Below are 19501 nucleotides of genomic sequence, written 5' to 3'. Positions count from 1 at the left end.
TCCCCAGAATGCTGTGCGGTTCTGGATCAGAGTTCAGTTAAATTATTACACAATCTAGCAAAAGTATATATTGTTATTGACTAGTTGTCCTGTCCTATTGGGTCCAGACCACTGAACAATCGGGTTCTTTAGAAATAATCTTTTGTGCCTTACCTTCTTTGTGAAGGGTATCAATGACTGTCAACTGTCAATCCAGCACTTTTTCCCCATGGTAACATAAACCATAACATGGTATGAAATCTCTATATCAAACTAATCTTTATTGGTCTTATGTAATAATCTAATTTTCTTACACTGAATTTTGGTCTATCATTTGGTATAAGCCATAGTTAGCAAAATAAACACTTGTAATATATCAGAGTTCGTGTAGTTAATCTTGATTTTATGATGTTGTTGAGATCTTCAGAGTTGCAGTTCTCTCTAACATTGTTAGTTATTGTGTGCGAACATAAAAGTGTTTCTAACTATACTTAGAACAAATGTGTCAGAATTGAGGTGCAAGAAATCAGCTGAAAATATTGGTGTTTAAAATATATGATAACTTTCTTTTGAAATGCTATTTTCTGAATCATTTAGAATTCTGAAAGTCCTTTTGGGTGATGTCAAATTTGGGTGACGATATCACACAAATTTAAGCCAATAGTAACAGATGTGCTTCTGTCAATCAGATTTCTCAGTTCAGGCATGTGCCAAAATATTTGCAATATGTGAAAGTCATTAGAGTTGAGAAGGCTGAACATGCAGTCATGCTCAGCACAGCAGAGCATGACTGAGTGGGGCTTTATGATTTTATACTACGACATTAAATCAGTGCACTCATGCACATGATTCTAAACTAGAAAAGAAAAACAATGAGAAAGAAAAAAGAACAAAAAAACAAATGTGAAAAAAAATTTTAAGGCAAAAAATATTATTCGCATATTCCATCTAATATCTAAGTAGAATTTAAAATATTTACTTTTTTTTTTCATCTTGCAATTTGAAATTTTCTGAGCCAGAATACTAAGCTCCGCCCTCAACCGACCTAGAAAATTCCATGTGGCTGTAAGTCTCACAAACAAAGCCTCGCGGCGCGTTGTTTCTAAGTAAACATGGCGTCTTCCACTTCGACTGATTCTCTGCAGTGTATTTCTGACTCAATTACTGCATCATTTCTACCGGATTTTCACAATATATCAGCTACTACAATGGACAGAGGAACTAAGAAGTTCATGTCATCTTTTTTGAGATCAAGGTGTTTGAGCCACGCGATGCCTCCAACATTGTGCACGTCACAGCAAAATGCTTTCACTCGATGAGGAAAACGGCAGATCTTCACACCCTCTACATCAATATAGCTGTGGCCAAGATCACTGATGCCTATTGTTCTTGCAAGGCTGGGTAAGTTGGGCATTCATCGTTTTGTAGGCTACTTTTGAAATCAGTGGGTGATTCCTGTGGTTTGTCGGCAAATGTTTGAGTGTGCCTAGGCCCGATACTTGGTGGGAAGCGTGTTTGTGAGACGGCCACACATGTGACTACGTAGAATGGGCATCAGCCAAAGAAAAGCGGCCCCTGTGGTAAGGTCCATGCAACCTAAGAGTTTTCAGGATTCCAGCACATTTGTTCTCCAGACTCAAATCTTGAAAATCGAAACAATCAAGCTTGTTTTATTGTATAATTAATTGATTTATTGCAACAAGCTTATCCTTGGTTTGTTATTAAGCATTTTAAAAGATTTTTTTTTCTACAAGTTTATGAAATAATACCAGTGACCAAAACTCAAATATGGAATAGTCAAAGTCCACACATTAGGATTTGATTTTCGCTGTATTGCAAAATGACTTGGGCAATAGGAATTAGGAATATATTTTTCCATACTACCAGTAATCTTTTTAGCTATACCTATCCTTAAATAACAGATTCCATCCTTTCCAGACAACTGGGAGCCCTATGTTAAATAACAATGCTAACAACTGATCCTCCGACCCCTAACATCCAAAGTCACAGACAGAAAAAAAGGATGAATGAAGAGACTGACAGAAAGATGGAAAGAGGATGACGGCGGTCGCAGTAACAAACTCACCCCTCCGCCTGCCTCCCAGCCCTTAGGGTAGCGATATGGGGAAGCTGTGGGTACTGATACCTGAGAGAGCGCTGGGGAGTGGGCATGTCCAGGCGGGGTTCCCGCCAAGTTAGGGTGTCCCTTTGTGATGTCGTGAGCTGCGTAAGCGGGACCAGCGTGTCTGGGTACCTGTGAGGCATAAAGCAGAGTTGTTAGCCGGCTTCGCAAAATGAGATGTGACATAGGTATGCAGAGTGGGATCAGCAGTGGCGGGACTCGACAGGTGACTAGTCCTCCCCTCCTACTGAAGAGTGTAAATTAAGCACTCAAGGTGAAGAATTGCTCCCAGTGTGTGTGCGGAGGTGAAGACCTGCAGTCAATGAAGATGCTGTGGTTTGATGAGAGACTGGCACAGTGGGCTGCACAAGTCCACAGCCCAGACTGTGTAGTGAGAGGACACAGACCTCAGATGGTTGAATAATTATATTACAACCCTACTCATCTGTAACAGATTGATAACTCCTGGTGCAATAAATGCACTGCAGTCATGTAAAGTCAGCCCAGTAATAGTAACAGAGCGGCACAGTGTGTATACATAGCATGAGAAACTGACTGAACAGAGTAGGTAGTGATCTGAATACTGTTTAAAGAATAATAAATATGATTTTTTTTTCCTTTAGGTTTTAAAGGAAATCTTTAGGGCTTGATAGTAGTGAAGAATGCTCTAAGTAAAATAACTCAAATTAACTACCTTTTCCCATGTAATTATTATATCAAAAAAGCACCAGACAATACATCTTTAACAATCAAGTTTGTCTTCTCAGTGATCAAGTCTTTAAATACTTCTGAAAGTTAATTTGAAACATGGCTCCTTGTGTTTGATCGCTTATCCCACTCAGAAAAAAGCAGAAAGTGAGTAATGAGGTTAAAAAGGAAGTTATTTTAAACAGATGATGTCAGCAGCTGACTTTTCTGTCTATAAAATGATTCAATTTTACATTTCATTTTTAAGTTCAAAATGAAAGAGCACTGCTTCAAACAATGCCGGAGATGAAAATTTGTTATGAATAGAAGTGTTACTATTATGAAAACAAAATTAGACAATATAGAACAAATTAATCAAAAAATGTGACTTAATATTTGAATCTTTGAAAATATAGCATAAACTATGGCATTATTTCATATACATGCTCTCCATTTGTTTGATTTGTAGCTGATTTCTAGGTACAGCAGTTGAAGTGACATAATGCATCTACAGTAGAGACCCCTGCAGCATCTCTACAGCATGGCCCACTTCCCTCAAATAACCTGGGATAAAAACACTCGCTGCTGTTGCCAGGGGAGGAGCCTGCTCTACTTCAGGCCAGAAGCTGATTCTAAGGACATACAGTTGAGAGTGATCGGATGGGGGAGGGGCACTAAGCAGCTATATGGTGGTTGTACATGAAAAGAGAGAGAGAGAAAGGGGGAGCAATAACAGTGACCAAGTAATCCCCACCTCCACCCTGCACAACTACAATCCCATGTCATCAGCACTGGTTATTTCAACCGGTGTCATCATTCTAACACTTTGCAAAAACAGGGTAAGAAAAAGCTATTCTTCAGAAGTGGAACATCTTGTAAAACCTTATCTTTTATACTACTGTTGTGTTGTAAGAGATAAATCTGAATGATGAATAGGCTTTCTTTCTGGCAAACAGAGGCGTTCCTGTACAGTTTGCTTAATGTTCCTCCCACATCTCAGAAATGTCCTGAGGACAGCTTTTCATGTCAAAAAGTGCCTCTATGTTACGTCATTTAGCTCATAACTACTTTAGATACATGAGAAGCATCAAGTGGTAACAATTTAGTAGTCTTACAACTTTCATTTTTATGCTTAGCGAAAAAACACTAGTCAGTTTCGTTTCAGGAGCAAAAGCAAATATAGGGAAAGTGAAACTAACATTCCTATCTCCTTAGATTGCAGTCGAGGCCCATCTAAATAAGATACATAATATATAAACACTTTCTTTCAAAGAGATGAAGGCAAATATTTTGATTTCAGGATATACCACCACGTTCTTAAAAAAGAACATCTTATCAGAGTGTGAGTAATGTGAGACGTTATTCTAGCGCATCAGAAGGATCTCTATACAGTGTGCTGACAGCATGTAAGACAGCTTGAACATCCAGTGTGTGCTTGACATACCAGGTTACTGAACATTACTATTCAGCAGTATGAATGCTCACATTGTTACCATCGTGCCTCTTGATGTGAATGACCTTTTAGTTTACAACTGACAGACATGTATCAAAGTCTATGTAGCTTTCAACCAAATTTAATTGCTGCCCTCCAGATGAAAAAAGTGAGGACTAATAAAATCATTAGCTACAGGGCAGATGGTCTTTCCTTCTTGGAATTTTTTTGGTCCCTACTATGACCAAAAAAAAATAGTCAATCAATTATCAGCATTACAAAAACAATAACATTTTTATCATGCTGATAAAAATCTGCTTGGTTTTTCACCTACATTTATTTGCTTCGATCTAATTTCTAAGCAAACTGCTTTGTCTATTTAGTGGTAATTAAGATAATTAGTTCATCCTAAAAGTATTTAAAGGCTTGCAAAGGTTTGCTACAAACATTTAAATCTAACTTTGCTATATTTAAACTTTATAACAAACTAGATCAAGTGATGTCGGCAGAAAATGTTCATAGAGATGGTCAGATCAGGGTAACAATTTATTTGACGGGTTGTGAATAAGAGTGTCATGACACCGTCATAAACATGACATAACACCTGTCATGAACATGAGTAAGTCTTTTAGAATATTTATGACTGTTGTCATAAAGTGTCATTCAGTAAATTATGACACTTTTGATACAAATTTGACATTATTCAAAATGTCTTTGTTATGACAACTTGACATTAATCAAGAAATCATGATCTGACATAAATTTGTTATAAAAGTATTACTGATTAAACTTTAGCTTTAATAACATAAAGCTACATAATTTTTAAAAAATCTTTGTGCGCCGTACTTTTCTAAATTTTTCCATTTGCCAAGCTTTAGTGTGAAAACTGCACACTCTTTTATGCATGAGGTCCCTGATCACCAAAAAAAATTATTCTGTGGAAATACATACACATTGACAGTATTATTGCTAAATAGCTTTGACAGTGATCAGAAATGGGTTTGCATTTTCAGTGTGAAGTTTTTATTATACGATGTAAATTATGTGTCCCAAGACATTCTGTTAGAAAAGTTTCCAAAAATAATTTTGCCCAATTACTTTTGGCAAAAACGCACTGGTGAATATTACAAATTTAAAGGGCATCTCATTTGATTACAATGTCAAATGGTTTGCTTGTTTCAATTTCAATGTCAATTCAAAAAGAAAGGATATATTTATTACTCATTATTTATATGAATATTTTTTAGGTGTTTCAGTTAATCCTTGGAATTGTGGTTTACAGCTGATAAAAAATGTTTCTGTAAAGATAAGAATATTGAAAAAGACTAATAAAAACAATGTATTTCACAAAAGGGTTATAATATGGCCAACACAGTCATGGGGAAGAATGCTGGCATATGTCCAGATGACAGTGCCAATTCTTCTGTCCTCCAGGTTGAAGGCAAGCCACGTCACCAGATAAATTGGCAGATCACAGAATTTTATATCAATGGCATGTTGAGGAAGAGAAAAAAGCGAGGTGGTAGAAAAAAAAAAAAAAGATACAAAACCAACTGGATTACCTCCAGCCTTGAGAAGTTTGTGAAGCAAGGGGCACAAGAGCTTGAGGGAGAATCACAAGACAAAGACAGTGGCTCAAGAGACACAGAGCAATTAAAGCTAGTTTTTAAAAGCTTTCATAACATGTAATGTTCTTGTAATAATTTTTTCACTTTCCCCATTTGACTCGCTGGACAGTTTGGTGTCCCGCTGTCAGTGAACGTCACCAGATTTTAGCTTTCAGTTGAACCAAGACCTATCTATTTCCAGAATTGGAATGAACTTTCACACATATCTGTAGAAAAACCTTCACAGGAAACAAACTCTGGATTTGGATAATTCCCATTTTAAAAACAATTTTATTGAAGGCCCAATTTTCAAAATGAAAAGAAATGAATGTTTGCACATTATTAAAAACTGTGTGCAATAATACCTAAGTGTTTTTTTATTGAACTACTGAAATGGACCTTACCAGAGGGGCCGCTTTTCATTGGCTGATACCCATTCTACGTGGTCACGTGATTGGCCGTCTCACAAACACGAGCTTCCCGTTAGCTAAATACAGCATAATGGCAGCACCGATACAACTTCTACACCTTGAAACCTGTCTGCGACTGCTACACAATCTTACGTTAGCTAAACAGATCAATATGCAACGTGTACTGTGACAAGAAACCGCGACACGTTGGACCGGGTCCTGCAAAAAACAGGACATTTCCTCACTTTCTAAAAATATCCCGGGACGCCCGGGACAGGACGTGAAATAGGGACATGTCCCGGGAAATACGGACGTTTGGTCACCCTAGCAGAAAAGGCTTTGGACTAAACTGTTACTCGTGTTAGCCACTCTAGCACCAAGTACAGCTGGTCAATCAACCATCGCTGTGTTCAGGGAAGCGCTGATTAATAATCCAGAAATAAATATCAAGCCTGGAAACTTGATGTCGTAACGGACTTAATGTTTTGTTTTTAACATAATCTTTGCTCGTCTTGCGGGGCGCAGGCGGTTGATACGGTAACAGGTGTGCTTAAACTACAAAGAGAGAGCGAGATAGTAAAAAGGTACGAGTGGTTTTGAGTTGATCACCTGTTCGGGTTATTTTACCTTTGTTTACATTTGCTGTGGCTCATTACAGCCGCTGTAGTTTCTAAACGTTGGACTAATTACCTCGTTCATTTGTGACCATACCTCATTCATAAAAAACATCAAATAGAACAAATATATTTCATAAAATTTTAACAAACAAATGGCTTCTTTACCTTAACAGAGCTCTTTGGTTCCTCTTATCAGTCTGTAGCTTCTCATATTGAGGTCATCAAACCAGATTTCAGATCTATCGTAACTGACTGACTGACACCTGCTGGCCTCAGGTTTGCAACCAGCTTGTGACTGAAAAACCAGTAACCTCCTCCCAGTTGATGACATGAACTTGTTAGTTCCTCTGTCTATTGTAGTAGCTGATATATTGTGAAAATCCGGTAGAAATGATGCACTAATGGAGTCATGTTTACATAGAAATAATGCGCTACGAGGCTTTGCTTGTGAGACTTGCGGTCACGTGGGTCGGTTGTGGGCGGAGCTTGGTAAGGTCCATTAATCACATTTGCACTGAAATTCTCATCAACTGTGAAGCACCTGTAAACTTAGTTAAATGGACGGCATTACTTAGAAAAAAAAATCCTCATGTCTGCTTTTATTTTATTTTTTTAAGAATATATGTTGTACAAACATACTTAATCATTAAAAAAAATATCCATCAATTTCAATAAATATACAGCGTAAGTATAATTGATGTCTTATCTGTTCTATGCCGTCAGAGAATGAATTTATACCTGTCACTTTAACTGCTCACTGAACCAGGAGAGGCCTGGCAAGAGTTACTGTATCACAATAGGGCATTCCTGGTTAGATAAAGAAAAATCAAAACAAAACAAAACAAAACCCAGAGTAAAGAGACTCACGCTGTAGACAGCGACTCCAGGCTGTGTGGAGAAGAGTCGTTCGTCCAGTGAAGACTGAACACGAGGAATTCTGGGGAGTGTGCGTTAAAGAAAATTCAAGAAATCTGAGAACTGAAACAAGTGTTGGACAGCTTTTCAGATAAAAAAACCAACAAAACAAAAACCAAAAAAAACACTGATAACTCTACTTGCAGCAAACTGAGCCACATGGGTGGAATTTAACTGGTTTATAAAGTGATGCACAGGAGATCTAAGGACTTCCGATAAGTTCAGCTTTTATCAAAGTGACAGAACTCTGCAAAAAAAGAAAAACAAAAGAGAGAGATTGATTTGACTGCATTTGCTTCAACCTTCAAAGGAATTCACAGTGAAGGGCTTTCCCTAAACCCCAGTGGCTTGTGCAGTTAATATGATGGATCCCCAGATCACCCCACCCAAAATGCCCAATCTCCCAGAGTACACTATGTACCTTCATCATTTTGCAAGAGTTAAAAGGAAAATCTGACATGGATTTCTGGGCTACTTCACACATAGTGACTGCCAAAGCAGAGGATTAGACAACACAGGAAGAACACAATCTGTATGCATTCTCCTTTCCCATTGCTTGTAGAATAATAATAATAGCTTATTGATTCCCTAACCACTCATCAAAAAACACACATTTAACACATGTAATAACGAGACTCTAAGGGGAGACATCAGTCAGACGTTAGGACGGACAAAAGAGGGGAATTTGTAATATTCAAACAGCAGAGGAAAGCCCTCCGATTAGTAACCTGCTCAGGCAGTCGTCTGTGACAGGCCGCCTCACACACCACTGATCACATGGTTTAAGGGAAACAGAACGTCTGGCTCTCTTCCTTTCACCCAAATCACGCCTCCTCCTGCCCCAAGCGCCCTTTCTTCACTCCCCTTCTTCACTCCCCTCCTGCTTGGAGGGACCCGTCATCTTTGCTGGAACTCTGCCAGTACCCCTACCCGCAGGCCAGCGATACAAGATAAAGGAAGATAAAGAAAGTGAAGAATAAGTCTTAGAAAGAAAAAAAAAAAGTTGCCGGTTCAAAACGCGGAGGCACAGCAGGAAACAAGATCTTTTTCACTGCCGGGGAAAATTTAGAAAAACAATACGTGCCCCTGCCGCCTCCACTTTACACATGATTAAAAACACACGGATATTTGTAGCAATTAGAGGCTGACATTCTCCATTATACGACAGTTTAGGTGGGAGGAAGCACAACATGTTGTGTAAAGACACAATATTATTCCTGAACTGAACTCTAGAGGGGGAATTATAATCCTGAAAGCCTGATTCCTTAAAGATTCATGCAGCCTGCATCATCCAAGAAATGCAGCACTGCAAGTAATGAAAAATGACTATGAGTCACTGAGAAAAATAAGTCATGATAGAGGAAACACTGTCAAACATTGCAGTTTCAGCAACCTCAACATGTGGGTTTTATTTAAATTTGACAGTGTAAACATATGACAGGGTTTTAAACTGTTGTCTGAAAAACCCATCATTAAAAATTTTCTTGACTGTTGCATTGAATAAAAAATAGAAATCAGCCAAAAAATAACGAACAATCGGCTCTATTAGGGAAGGGCATTTATTGTATGGTTTATCATTTATCATGATACATTTCTTATAATAATTGTGATTTATCATCATGATAGGTTTCAATTAAGGATTTTAAGCTCCCCCCAAAATAACTATCAGCAGCAATGTTAGTTTTGCCGTTTTCTCAAGTTTATTTTTTTTATTTTTTTATTGAGAGCATCAATAAATTGTTACAGTAATTGCAATTACCCTAACTTCTTTATGTGACTGGTGCCCTAAAGCAGCACAGTATTAATATTTGTGGAGCTGGGATTACGGTCACAGCCATTATCACAATAGTACCACAAGATATCACGATAGAACCAAGTCTAGATGTCCCACTCTCAGCTGTGACAACTGGCCATAAACCGTAGAGCTAAAGGTGAACCCAGGTTAAAACTGTCCTGAACAGGTGCACCTCCACCTGCGAACCAGGCGCTGACACAGGCAGGAAAAGCAGATGCAAAACCTATCAGAAGAGGTAAGATGAGGTGAAGAAATCCAGGAGAAAACCCCCCCCCCCAAAAAATAAAAACAGGACTTTTTGTTCCAGTAGCAGCCAAATGGCTTGAAGCCAGCATGCAGATTTCTATTTTCTCCAAAGGAAAACCACCTGCAGTCATGTAGAATCCATCACGTTTTCATATGACATTCTGGGGAAATTGTATTCCACAGAAGAGTATCTAAGAAGAGGCAGATTTTACCAAAAAAAGTTGTTTTTTGGACCCATTCAGAGAACTTTGCAGCTTTCTCATTTGTAGCAGAGTTCTTTCAATATTAAAAACGACTCTGGATTCCTATTTCCTACAGTTTCAGAACAAACCAATCAAAACTGAGATAAATTCCCCCTTCACCAGCACAGAACGAAGACTTTTTGCCATCGGTATAAATATTTATTGCGCAATATGTGCAATTATGGGCTCTTGAAGGATAAAGCAGTATCATAACATAAGATCAAATGTCTTGCAGTGAAACATCATCTCAATCAGGCCCTTCTTGAGGCAGACCAAGTAACCAGAAAGAATCAGATGCTTGATAGATAAATGCAGCACATGTAAGTCTAAACCAATCTGAATGATAGAGAAATAACTGGGTTTGATTCTGTTTAGGTTCTGCAGGGAGTAAAAAGGCAAGCATAATGTTAAAAGGCTCTAGTGCTGCTAAATCTGCAACTGATCAATATTACAAAAAAAGATTACTGACTGAAGTTTTGAGACATGGATGTCAAAAATAAATTAACTTTCATGGTATAAGGTATTGAAGTGATGGTACCTCATCACCCTGCAGAGCATTAAAACTCACATTAAGAATTGCCTTACTGGTACACTGACTGGCCAAAAAGAAAACAAAAATAGTTACGATAATATTTAATTAGACTGTCTTGAGCTATAATCATGGCATGCATTCAGTCTTGAGAGTTGTTTTGTTTAACTGCAGTGTATTTTAGACCAGTGGTCCCCAACCACCAGGCCGCGGATCGCTACCGGTCCGTAGACCAATTGGTACTGGGCTGCACAAGAAATAATTAAATATGTCCGATCTATGTATTGAGTCTGGAGGAACTTTTATTTTGAAAATCCTAAGTTAGATTAATAGTATAAGACGCAGAAGTGAAACATAATTCTAAAATGTTGATTGTGGTAGATATAAGCTGGAAAAAGCTCTTTGCTCCAAATCAGGGTGCCTGTGCATCTTCAAAATGTTTTAAAATTATGTAAAATTAAGGCCTCAAAATGTCTTAAATTCATCTTAAAAATCAGTTGGCCTTCAATCACAGGTCTTAAATTTAGTCTTGACAAAGCTATTTCATCTAGTATAATCTATGTCTTTTTCTCACACAATTTCTTTCAGGCAAAATTTGAGTCATGGGCAGACATATTCATTGTATCCTGTCACTCAAGACAGTTGAGGCTATCGGTAACTCACTGCTAACATACCCTTGCTAGTTAGCTTTTTTCATCTATCATAGGTAACTGTAAATTTATCACCAGTAGACTGGGCGAAGTTTGTACATTTCTGTAAGAATATAGGCCTTATATTCCAGTCATAATGGACTTGGAAAATATTTTAAAAGTCTTACATTTGAATTTGTGAAACCTGCAGAAAGCCTGAAAGTGCTACAATAGGTTTTTCTTTTCTTTAAAAGCAATGTTTTTGTGTAGGAAAATTGTAAAAGTCAACTGACCATCAAAGAATGACATTTTAATGCATCATGAGGGCCCAGAGTGGTCAAATAATTATTAATATCATTAGTTTCACTTTTAGTTTCAAGCATGCATCATTATGAGGTGAGTGAATATTCAAGACCATATTGTTGCGATACTTGAGGAACAACTACACACGTGTATACATCGTGTATGTGCAAAAAAAAAAAAAAAAAAGATCCAGTGACTAACTGGTGTGTTTTGGAAAAAAAATATTTAATCTGCATAATAAGATGATGCTTAAGAATTCCAATGTCATTATGTCTTTCTATGCCACTGAACAAAACATGAATATGAAGTATTGTGACGAATGTAGGGCTCAAACAATTCCTCGAATGATTCGAGTACCTCGATTATTAAAATTCCTCGAGGAAAATTTGTGAAATGCTAGCAGCATGGTGTTAAATTGTGCAGCGCTTTGTGAGGGTTTGGGGGAGAATTTTGCAGTGCAATGGTTGGACGCCAGCTTTTGTGACGTCGGAATTGCGTCATCACAATTTTGGAGCGAACGGTAAGAAGGAAACAAAAAGAGAGAGAGAGAAAGATCTGATTCCTCGGATAATCGTAAAAATATTCTATAGAGTACTCAATTACTAAGATATTCTTTTACAACAGACCTAGATGAATGCATAAAACATTCTGCAACCGAGGGCTTCGAGTGATGAAAACTCAAGAGTTTTACTGTGACTCCAAACATCCCATAATCATACTAACAAATAGGCTGAGGATAACCTTTACATAGTTTACACACCAAATTTGAGGGTTAACAAACTAATATGCATTCCTTTTTCCTTTTAAAAAATAATAAAGTAGCTTCAACCACTCCTCCACGTCCCCTTGCCTCACAGTGACACATAAGCCTTGGTTAGAAGAGTAAAGCTGCTGTAGCTCATGCTTCATCATTAGCTTACTGTAAAGCCACTTAAGTGCTGAGTATGTGGGAGAGGGAGAAAGGCAAAGACATGAAGAAATATAGCCTTACAGACAGCAGGGGTGTGATCAGGAGGATGATACTGCGTGATAAACTGTAATCTGCCATTGCTGAATAAATAAATAATTTAGGGGTGTAAAGTTAACAGCCTAGTAACTAAATAAATCATACATGGAGACCAGGAAAATAAAGCAAAAAAGGGTCAGAGTAAGAGGTGAGATATTTCTGCTGACTTGGCTTATCCATCCAAACATCACATAAATTAAGGGGTGCTAACTACAATATCATAACTTCTTATTTAGAGAGGGGGCTGAAGGAATTGTTACGTCTCATAACTATGGTCCAAGGTTTGCACACACATTACGGAAAATAGAGCATTATGTTTGAATGAGCAGATGTACCTGGAACTGCAAGTGCTGCAAGGAGCTTTAAGTGGAGGTACAGGAAGTGAGTGGAGACAGCCCAGATGGTGCAGATACAAACGTTTCTTTTCCCTGCAGGCTCACTGGCCACTTACAGGAACACACACACACACGCAGTGTGTATTTGTGTGAAGCAAAATTCACAAAGCTCTCACTGCCTGTCTGCTGTTGCTGAGACTGCTCTTTCACTACAGTGTGAACAATAGAAGAATGAATGGTGGCTCAACACAAGCAAACCAAATCTTAATGGTTCTAGATGGCTGCAACACAAACTATAAGCGATCTTTTAGAAAAGTTAGGGGAAAAGTTAAGCAGAGATTCAGTACAAAACAAATACATGCTTCCTCAAAGACCTATGATAACTATATGAATTCAAACCATGATGAACTCAAGAAAGTCAAAAGACATTAAAAGGAGATGCACCAACTGGTTATTACATCAGAATAGGGCTGAATTAGGGTTAATGATTAATTCATTATCAAAATAATTGTCAACTAATCGATTAATTTGATTAATTGTTAACTGATGTATTCAGGCTCAGAAAAGACCATTTAATGAAAACAAGATTATTCATAACAGCAATTAAGATAAAACTGTGCAAAAATATATACATTTTGCTCTAAATATGCTTTAGCCAAAAATTCTCAAGTGACATAGATTTAGTTCCACGTGGTTCAGGTTTACTAAAGGAATCCTGCAGTATTGAAAAAGAATAAAAGAATATTTAAAATAATAATAGTAATAAATAGTGTGTTATTTCCCTGAGTATAAAACTGCTGATGATGTGGTGTTGAAGAATTATTAGCTCATTGCTTTCTGAGGAAAAGTGAACTATACAATTGCTGATGAGACAAGCAGGGCAAACACAAAAGCAAAAGAAGGAGCAACTTCCTTCTTTTGGGCAACAGTGACAGCAGCATGATGGGGAGGTTAGATTTCTTCTAGTCTTTGGATAAAGTGACATCCTTTCATCCATAAAACCTGAATATCTCACTCAGTGACATACCTAACCAAAATGGGAGAGCAAGAAGCTGAAGCCTCTAAGCTTTAAGCCAGGAAGTGTTTGAAAAGAGATTTTTCAAAGATTTTATGGATGAAATGTGTGTGACTCTTGATGGTTGGGCTTGCGGCTGGACCAGTCACAGGCACAGAACTCTACTCCAGTCATATGTGAGCAAAGTGGAGGTGTGGTACAGTGCTGCTTTGAGCTGGTATTATTAAAGATGAGCTAACTGGACCTTTTTGGGTTGAAGATGGGCTCAGAATCAAATCCCAAACCTACTGCGAGTTTGTAGAAGACACTTTCTTCAAGCAGTTGGTTAGGATGAAGTCTGCATCTTTCAAAAAGAAAATGATTTTTATACAGGAACAATGCTCCTTTACATGTATTCAATTACTACTCTATAGGACTAGCCAGTAAAGCCATTACATATTAAAAAGGTATGACATGTTCACCTTCCTCATCTGACCTAAACCCAATTGAGAACTTGTGAAGAAAAACAACCCACCTCTCTGAACCATGTCTGGGAAGCTGTAGCTGCTGCTGCATAAAGCGTTAACAGTCAACAAATCAAGAAACTGGTCAATGGAATGCTTATTACCATTACTGGAAAGTTGGGTGGCTATACTGGTTACTGATTATTTTTAATCAATAATTGTGCACATAAAAACATTCTCCTAAGAAAGCCAAAACCTCACTTTTACCTTCTTAAACATTCATGTTTGAGATTTATTAACATTTTGGATTAACTGGGTGAATTGTAGTTGGTGATTACTAACAATAATCCTCCAACATAAGATTTACATAATAGTTGTGCACATAGTGTTATTATGGTGTATAAAGGAAAATGACAAAGTTTATTACATCCAAGTCAACGCTTTGTAAGCCACTTTCCTTCAAGCTTGTTTGAGTATGTTTCTACCAATTTTGCACATCTAAAACAGACATTTTTGGCCATTCTTCTTCACTCGGATTGGATGGAGACAATCAGTGAACAACAACCACTGATTCACATGAATTTATTTCAACTTCGGTCCAAGCTCATAATTTTCACTACTTTGTTTTTTTCTCTTCCCATCTGTCACAATAAACCAGGCTTAGTTCTATTCTTGATTTTCTTGAGGACCAGAGCCTAGAGGCAGATATGTAGCATCTAGGCTACATATTTGCTTTAATATTATTTTTTTCAAATTTTTATTCCAAGATTATTATTCTTCTACACAGATTGAAAATTGTGGTGGTAATACAGCAATAAATAAATAAATTGATGGAGTGTGACTACATTAGCAAGGCACTGCACATCCCGTTCTGCCCAGCAGGGGTGTACAACAAATCCGAACTGACTGTTCTTGACAGGAAGGGTTCAGAATGAAGACATCAAGAGTTATTGAGTTATCACATTCACAAACCCTAATTTACTCAAGTTGTATATCTTTGTACTGCAGAAAGAAATCTCCCTGATAAAAAGATGCACATTCAACAGAGACTGAAGCTCTCTTGCAGTGTTTTAAGAATATGAAAAAAAAAAATTTGAAGTAGCACTGGGGAGATTCTAACCTAGCTGCCTTAATTTAAAAATCACAAACGAACCTCCTCTCACTTCTTTAAGGATATTTACTATAAAGCTTTCTGCAACAATTAAAAAAAAAGTAATTATTCTAAATGTTGTGTAAAAGAAAGAACTGTCGGTATGCAGGTTGTCTTCATCAGCCCACTCCCTCCCTGGAAAGAACAGCCCTGCATGCTGGCTCATCTCAACTCAGCAGTTTATTTATAACAGCCCACAGTGAGTATGCTCATGAGAATATTTTGTTGTGCAGACTGCATACACCTGTCCCGAAATGCAGGAATACACCGTTGTACGAGCAACCAGCTGGTTATAAACACAGCAAAGCTGCACAACTGCAATGGTAGGATTACAGTTCACTGATTGTTACTGGAAAAGGTCCATTTGTGCAAACACCTGGTGTATGCTCCAACCATAAATATAAGGAACTTTGTAAACTTGCAAAGCAGAAAGTGACAAAAAGGCAGAAACCCTTTTGAAGACAGATGAACCCACTCGACCATGAATGTGAAAACTGAGGAGATGCCAGAGGAAAAGACCAGGGGCAATTGGGGGGAAAAGCCTGCAGTTTTCTCAGCTGGGACAGCAGAGGGGTGAGGTAAACTACAGGGGGGATGGAAGGAAATGAGGGGGGGGCCTCAGCAAGCTGGGTGACCTGGGCTTTTGTTGGCAGATGGTGGGAAGCACCACCTTGGCCTCTCACTTCGAATGCTAAGCAGCAGTGCTTTTGTCTGGCAGGCGCAGCAGCAGACTCATGCGCCGGGTGTTTCTCGGACAACCAGGAACAGACACGAACTGTGTGTCCACACACACATGCCACGCAGCACCGCCGTGCCTCTGTAAATCTCCACGCATCTCAGGACTCCACAAACACACACATTCTCCAAGCAGGAATTCCCATATGCCAAGAGCCCCCCTGACCAGACGCAGAGCAGCACGCTCCCACACTCCTGACCTCAGAGGCCGAGGCGGAGCAAGAGGTCAGATGAGCAGCAACTCTCCGAGGGACATGTTCCTCGAAATGCGAAAATTTTATTCGGTGCATTACTGAGACAAAGCTAATAACACAGAGAACACACTCCTATAAACTTTCTCAGCAGAAATGTGTTTATTTTAATAGCAATTATATTAATTTGCTGTTCATTCAATCCCTTTTTATGATTTATGGTGTCATGTAGTATTACAACTCAAAACTAAGAACCAATCAATAGTATCAAATGCATAGCCTAAAACTACCACCTATACCAATTTCTAAATCTGCAATGCTGACAATGTTATACATTTTTGAAATAATGTATTTTACCGATTGTCTGGCATTTGTCCATGACCCTTAAAAGTTGCATGTAGTCAAGTACAATTAAGGGGTGTCCCGATCTGATACCGATTTCAGAAATCAAATAGTTTAAATGACGTAAGATCATTATTTTAGGTAGGTACGGTTAAATGGATCAGGTATTCTGATAGCTAATGTTATTGACTATTGTTCTCTGTTTGAATAATATCATCTGACCAAGCCTTCTCTAACATTCAACATTACAAAATAAGTAACAAAACTACGTGTGGTTCGTGCTGATATCGTATCATTATCGGTAAGTGAAAAAGTTGTATGGGGACAGTACCCCATACAACTTCCTTTCCATGCGAAACTAACACATGGCTGGTCAGGATTTCGGGGGTGTGTTTGCTTATGAGGAAAACAGCACCAACAATTCAACTTCAAGAAGCCTTATTTTCAGCCACAGACCTGGATGGATAGTTTTAAGGAACAACTATATTAGGCTGTGAGGAAGGACGTACTGATGGACCGAAACACTAAATTTTAAGAACCGCCCTGGTCCTCGTCCGATGCTGCGGGCGTGAATGTCCCAACAATGTCTTCTTTTCTTTTTTTAGGCTTACAGTAAAATGGAAAATAAAATGAGATGTTGCAATTCATCAATTATTTCCTCCTGTGAAGGAATTTGTGAACTCGTAATGGTTGTTCCTGTCTGTCATGATTCATGTGTTGACTATACTCTTGTAAGCCTCAAATATGGAAAAACACCATAGGAACTCGACTCGGTGTGTCTTGTGGTCTTTGAAAGTGTGTTTGAAAATAAACGTCCCGAAAGCACGTGACATCAGATTTACGGTTCAACCTCGGACTGATTATGCAAGGCCCCTAAATGAGGGGTGTCCAGCTGTTGTACTGCTCCAATACAGCTGATTCAAATGGTCCAACTTCCTCAGCATGTCAAAGTACTCCAGAGGCCTGCTAATCAACCACCATTTGATTCAGGACTGATGAACAAAAACATGTAGGACACCAGCCCTTGAGAACTGACTTTTGATAGCACAACCCTAAATAATTTTACTTACAAATAGTGCAAAATGAGAATCTGCTTATTAAATTGATTAAAAATTGATTAAATATACATTACACTTCTAGAAATTTGGAGTCCTATTTACATTTATTAAATGGTCCTAAACATCATAATTCCAACTCTGCTCTTTACAGCTATGGTTAATTAGTGGTTATAAAATCAATCTCGACCTAAAGCTAGAGGTGAAGTAATCAGGCTTTTCCTAACTTAAATCAATGTTTTTCTGATATATTGACTGCTAATTTTAATAAACACAAGATTCTTTAAGAGTTGAAAGAACCAACTGAAAAGATTACATGATTATCCACAGTTATTCATCAAAGCATATGTCTCTAACATTTTTCTGATTCTTATTAAACTCAAATCATTGACTAAGATATATGTTGATCAATGCATTTATTTAGTAGGGAAAACATTTTTGTTTTCAATATTTGACAAACTGACCACCAACCAGAGTCTATCAAAATAAGATTATCAGATTCCAAACTCTGATCGACTAGTTCATCTCTGGATATGTAAATGGCTCAAAGCACATGTGGGTGTGGGATACTGTCTACAAATTGAGAATATATCATCAACTATTGTTATACGTGATGTGGTACTGCAAATAAAGTTCCTAACAGATTATCAAGTATCTATTTGTGTTTTCCTTTGACTACTAAATTCCACATTCATAAATTGTTAAATTTGGTGGAGAGTCCACAAATTTGTAGATATAAAAAAGGTAACTGATTTAGCATTTAAGATAGAAAAATAGCACATTTCCCACCTCAGCATGGTAAACAGTTATATTCATAACATACTCAGCAGCTCTGCTTTGATACCCCTAACGTACAACTGAAAGTAGGTTAGAAAAATTTAACAGTCATTTCAAACATCTTGATTGAAAACAAAGACAAGATACAGCAGATAAAGCAGTTTTGTTCACTATGATAACCTTCAGGCAACTCCAAAACATTACATAATTGTGTATTAAACTATCAGCAGCTGTGGGCTTTGCCCTGGGACCTGCTATACCCTGGTACTCACTGCCCTTGGAGAAATAAGAAACTGGGTGGTTGTGATTGTGGGTGGCAGGGAATCAGGTCGAGATATCAAGATCACAAATACACATGGTTTTGCCAGTAGCAAGAAGAAGAACAGATATACCTAATCCTCACTCACACAAACACTACTGATACCACGCTATGAATAAAACAGGAGGTGACAACAACGGTGACTTCACTCAACCAAAAACAGGCTTAGGTAATGTTAGGCCACCACTGAGCTAACTGGAAGGTAACTGCAGTAGGAAGACAATTTTATAGCAATAAAAGCTAAGCACCCAGAAACATACCGCAAGTGTTTTTAAAGTTCTCAATTGATAACGCTTAAACAAACAGTTCAGAGTGACGAGAGGTAGATCTGTGGTTTTGTATGACCGCTTTCAAGAGCCACTTCATGACCCATTCAAGAGCTCCTCTGGATTTAACATATCTAAACAAATTCTAAATTGCAGGCCTAGTGCTAGCCGGTATTAGCTCAATAACACTTAAGAAAAAAAAAATCTCAAGTCAAGGCGCTCAAATGGATGGAGCTCGTCGACTATGCGATGTAGCATCCTTTGACCTGAACACTTGCCAAACACAGGGTCTGCCCTTGCTTTATCTATGGCAGCATAGGCGCTTTAATACGGCTGAAACATATTGCTAGTTTA

General features: G+C 38.1%; 1 protein-coding gene across 9 annotated transcripts in view; it reads right to left on the bottom strand.

Moving 5' to 3' along the window:
• The window catches only part of eif4g3a (eukaryotic translation initiation factor 4 gamma, 3a), a 62103-nt gene that overhangs the window by 41612 nt on the left and 990 nt on the right, over window positions 1-19501 (bottom strand). For 6 of the 9 annotated variants that reach the window (XM_044120938.1, XM_044120939.1, XM_044120941.1 and 3 more), the window contains exons 3-4: window positions 7722-7791; window positions 2066-2233 (exon numbers count right to left, since the gene is read on the bottom strand). In XM_044120938.1, coding sequence (XP_043976873.1) covers window positions 2066-2233; window positions 7722-7791 — 238 coding nt within the window. The remainder of the gene's footprint in view (window positions 1-2065; window positions 2234-7721; window positions 7792-19501) is intronic. The other 3 variants (XM_044120945.1, XM_044120943.1, XM_044120944.1) reach the window with 2 other exon arrangements.

This window comes from Gambusia affinis, linkage group LG07 (assembly GCF_019740435.1).
Source record: "Gambusia affinis linkage group LG07, SWU_Gaff_1.0, whole genome shotgun sequence".
NCBI lineage: Eukaryota > Metazoa > Chordata > Actinopteri > Cyprinodontiformes > Poeciliidae > Gambusia > Gambusia affinis.
The sequence above is the reverse complement of the archived record's forward strand: the minus strand, read 5'-3'. Positions and strand labels throughout refer to the sequence as shown.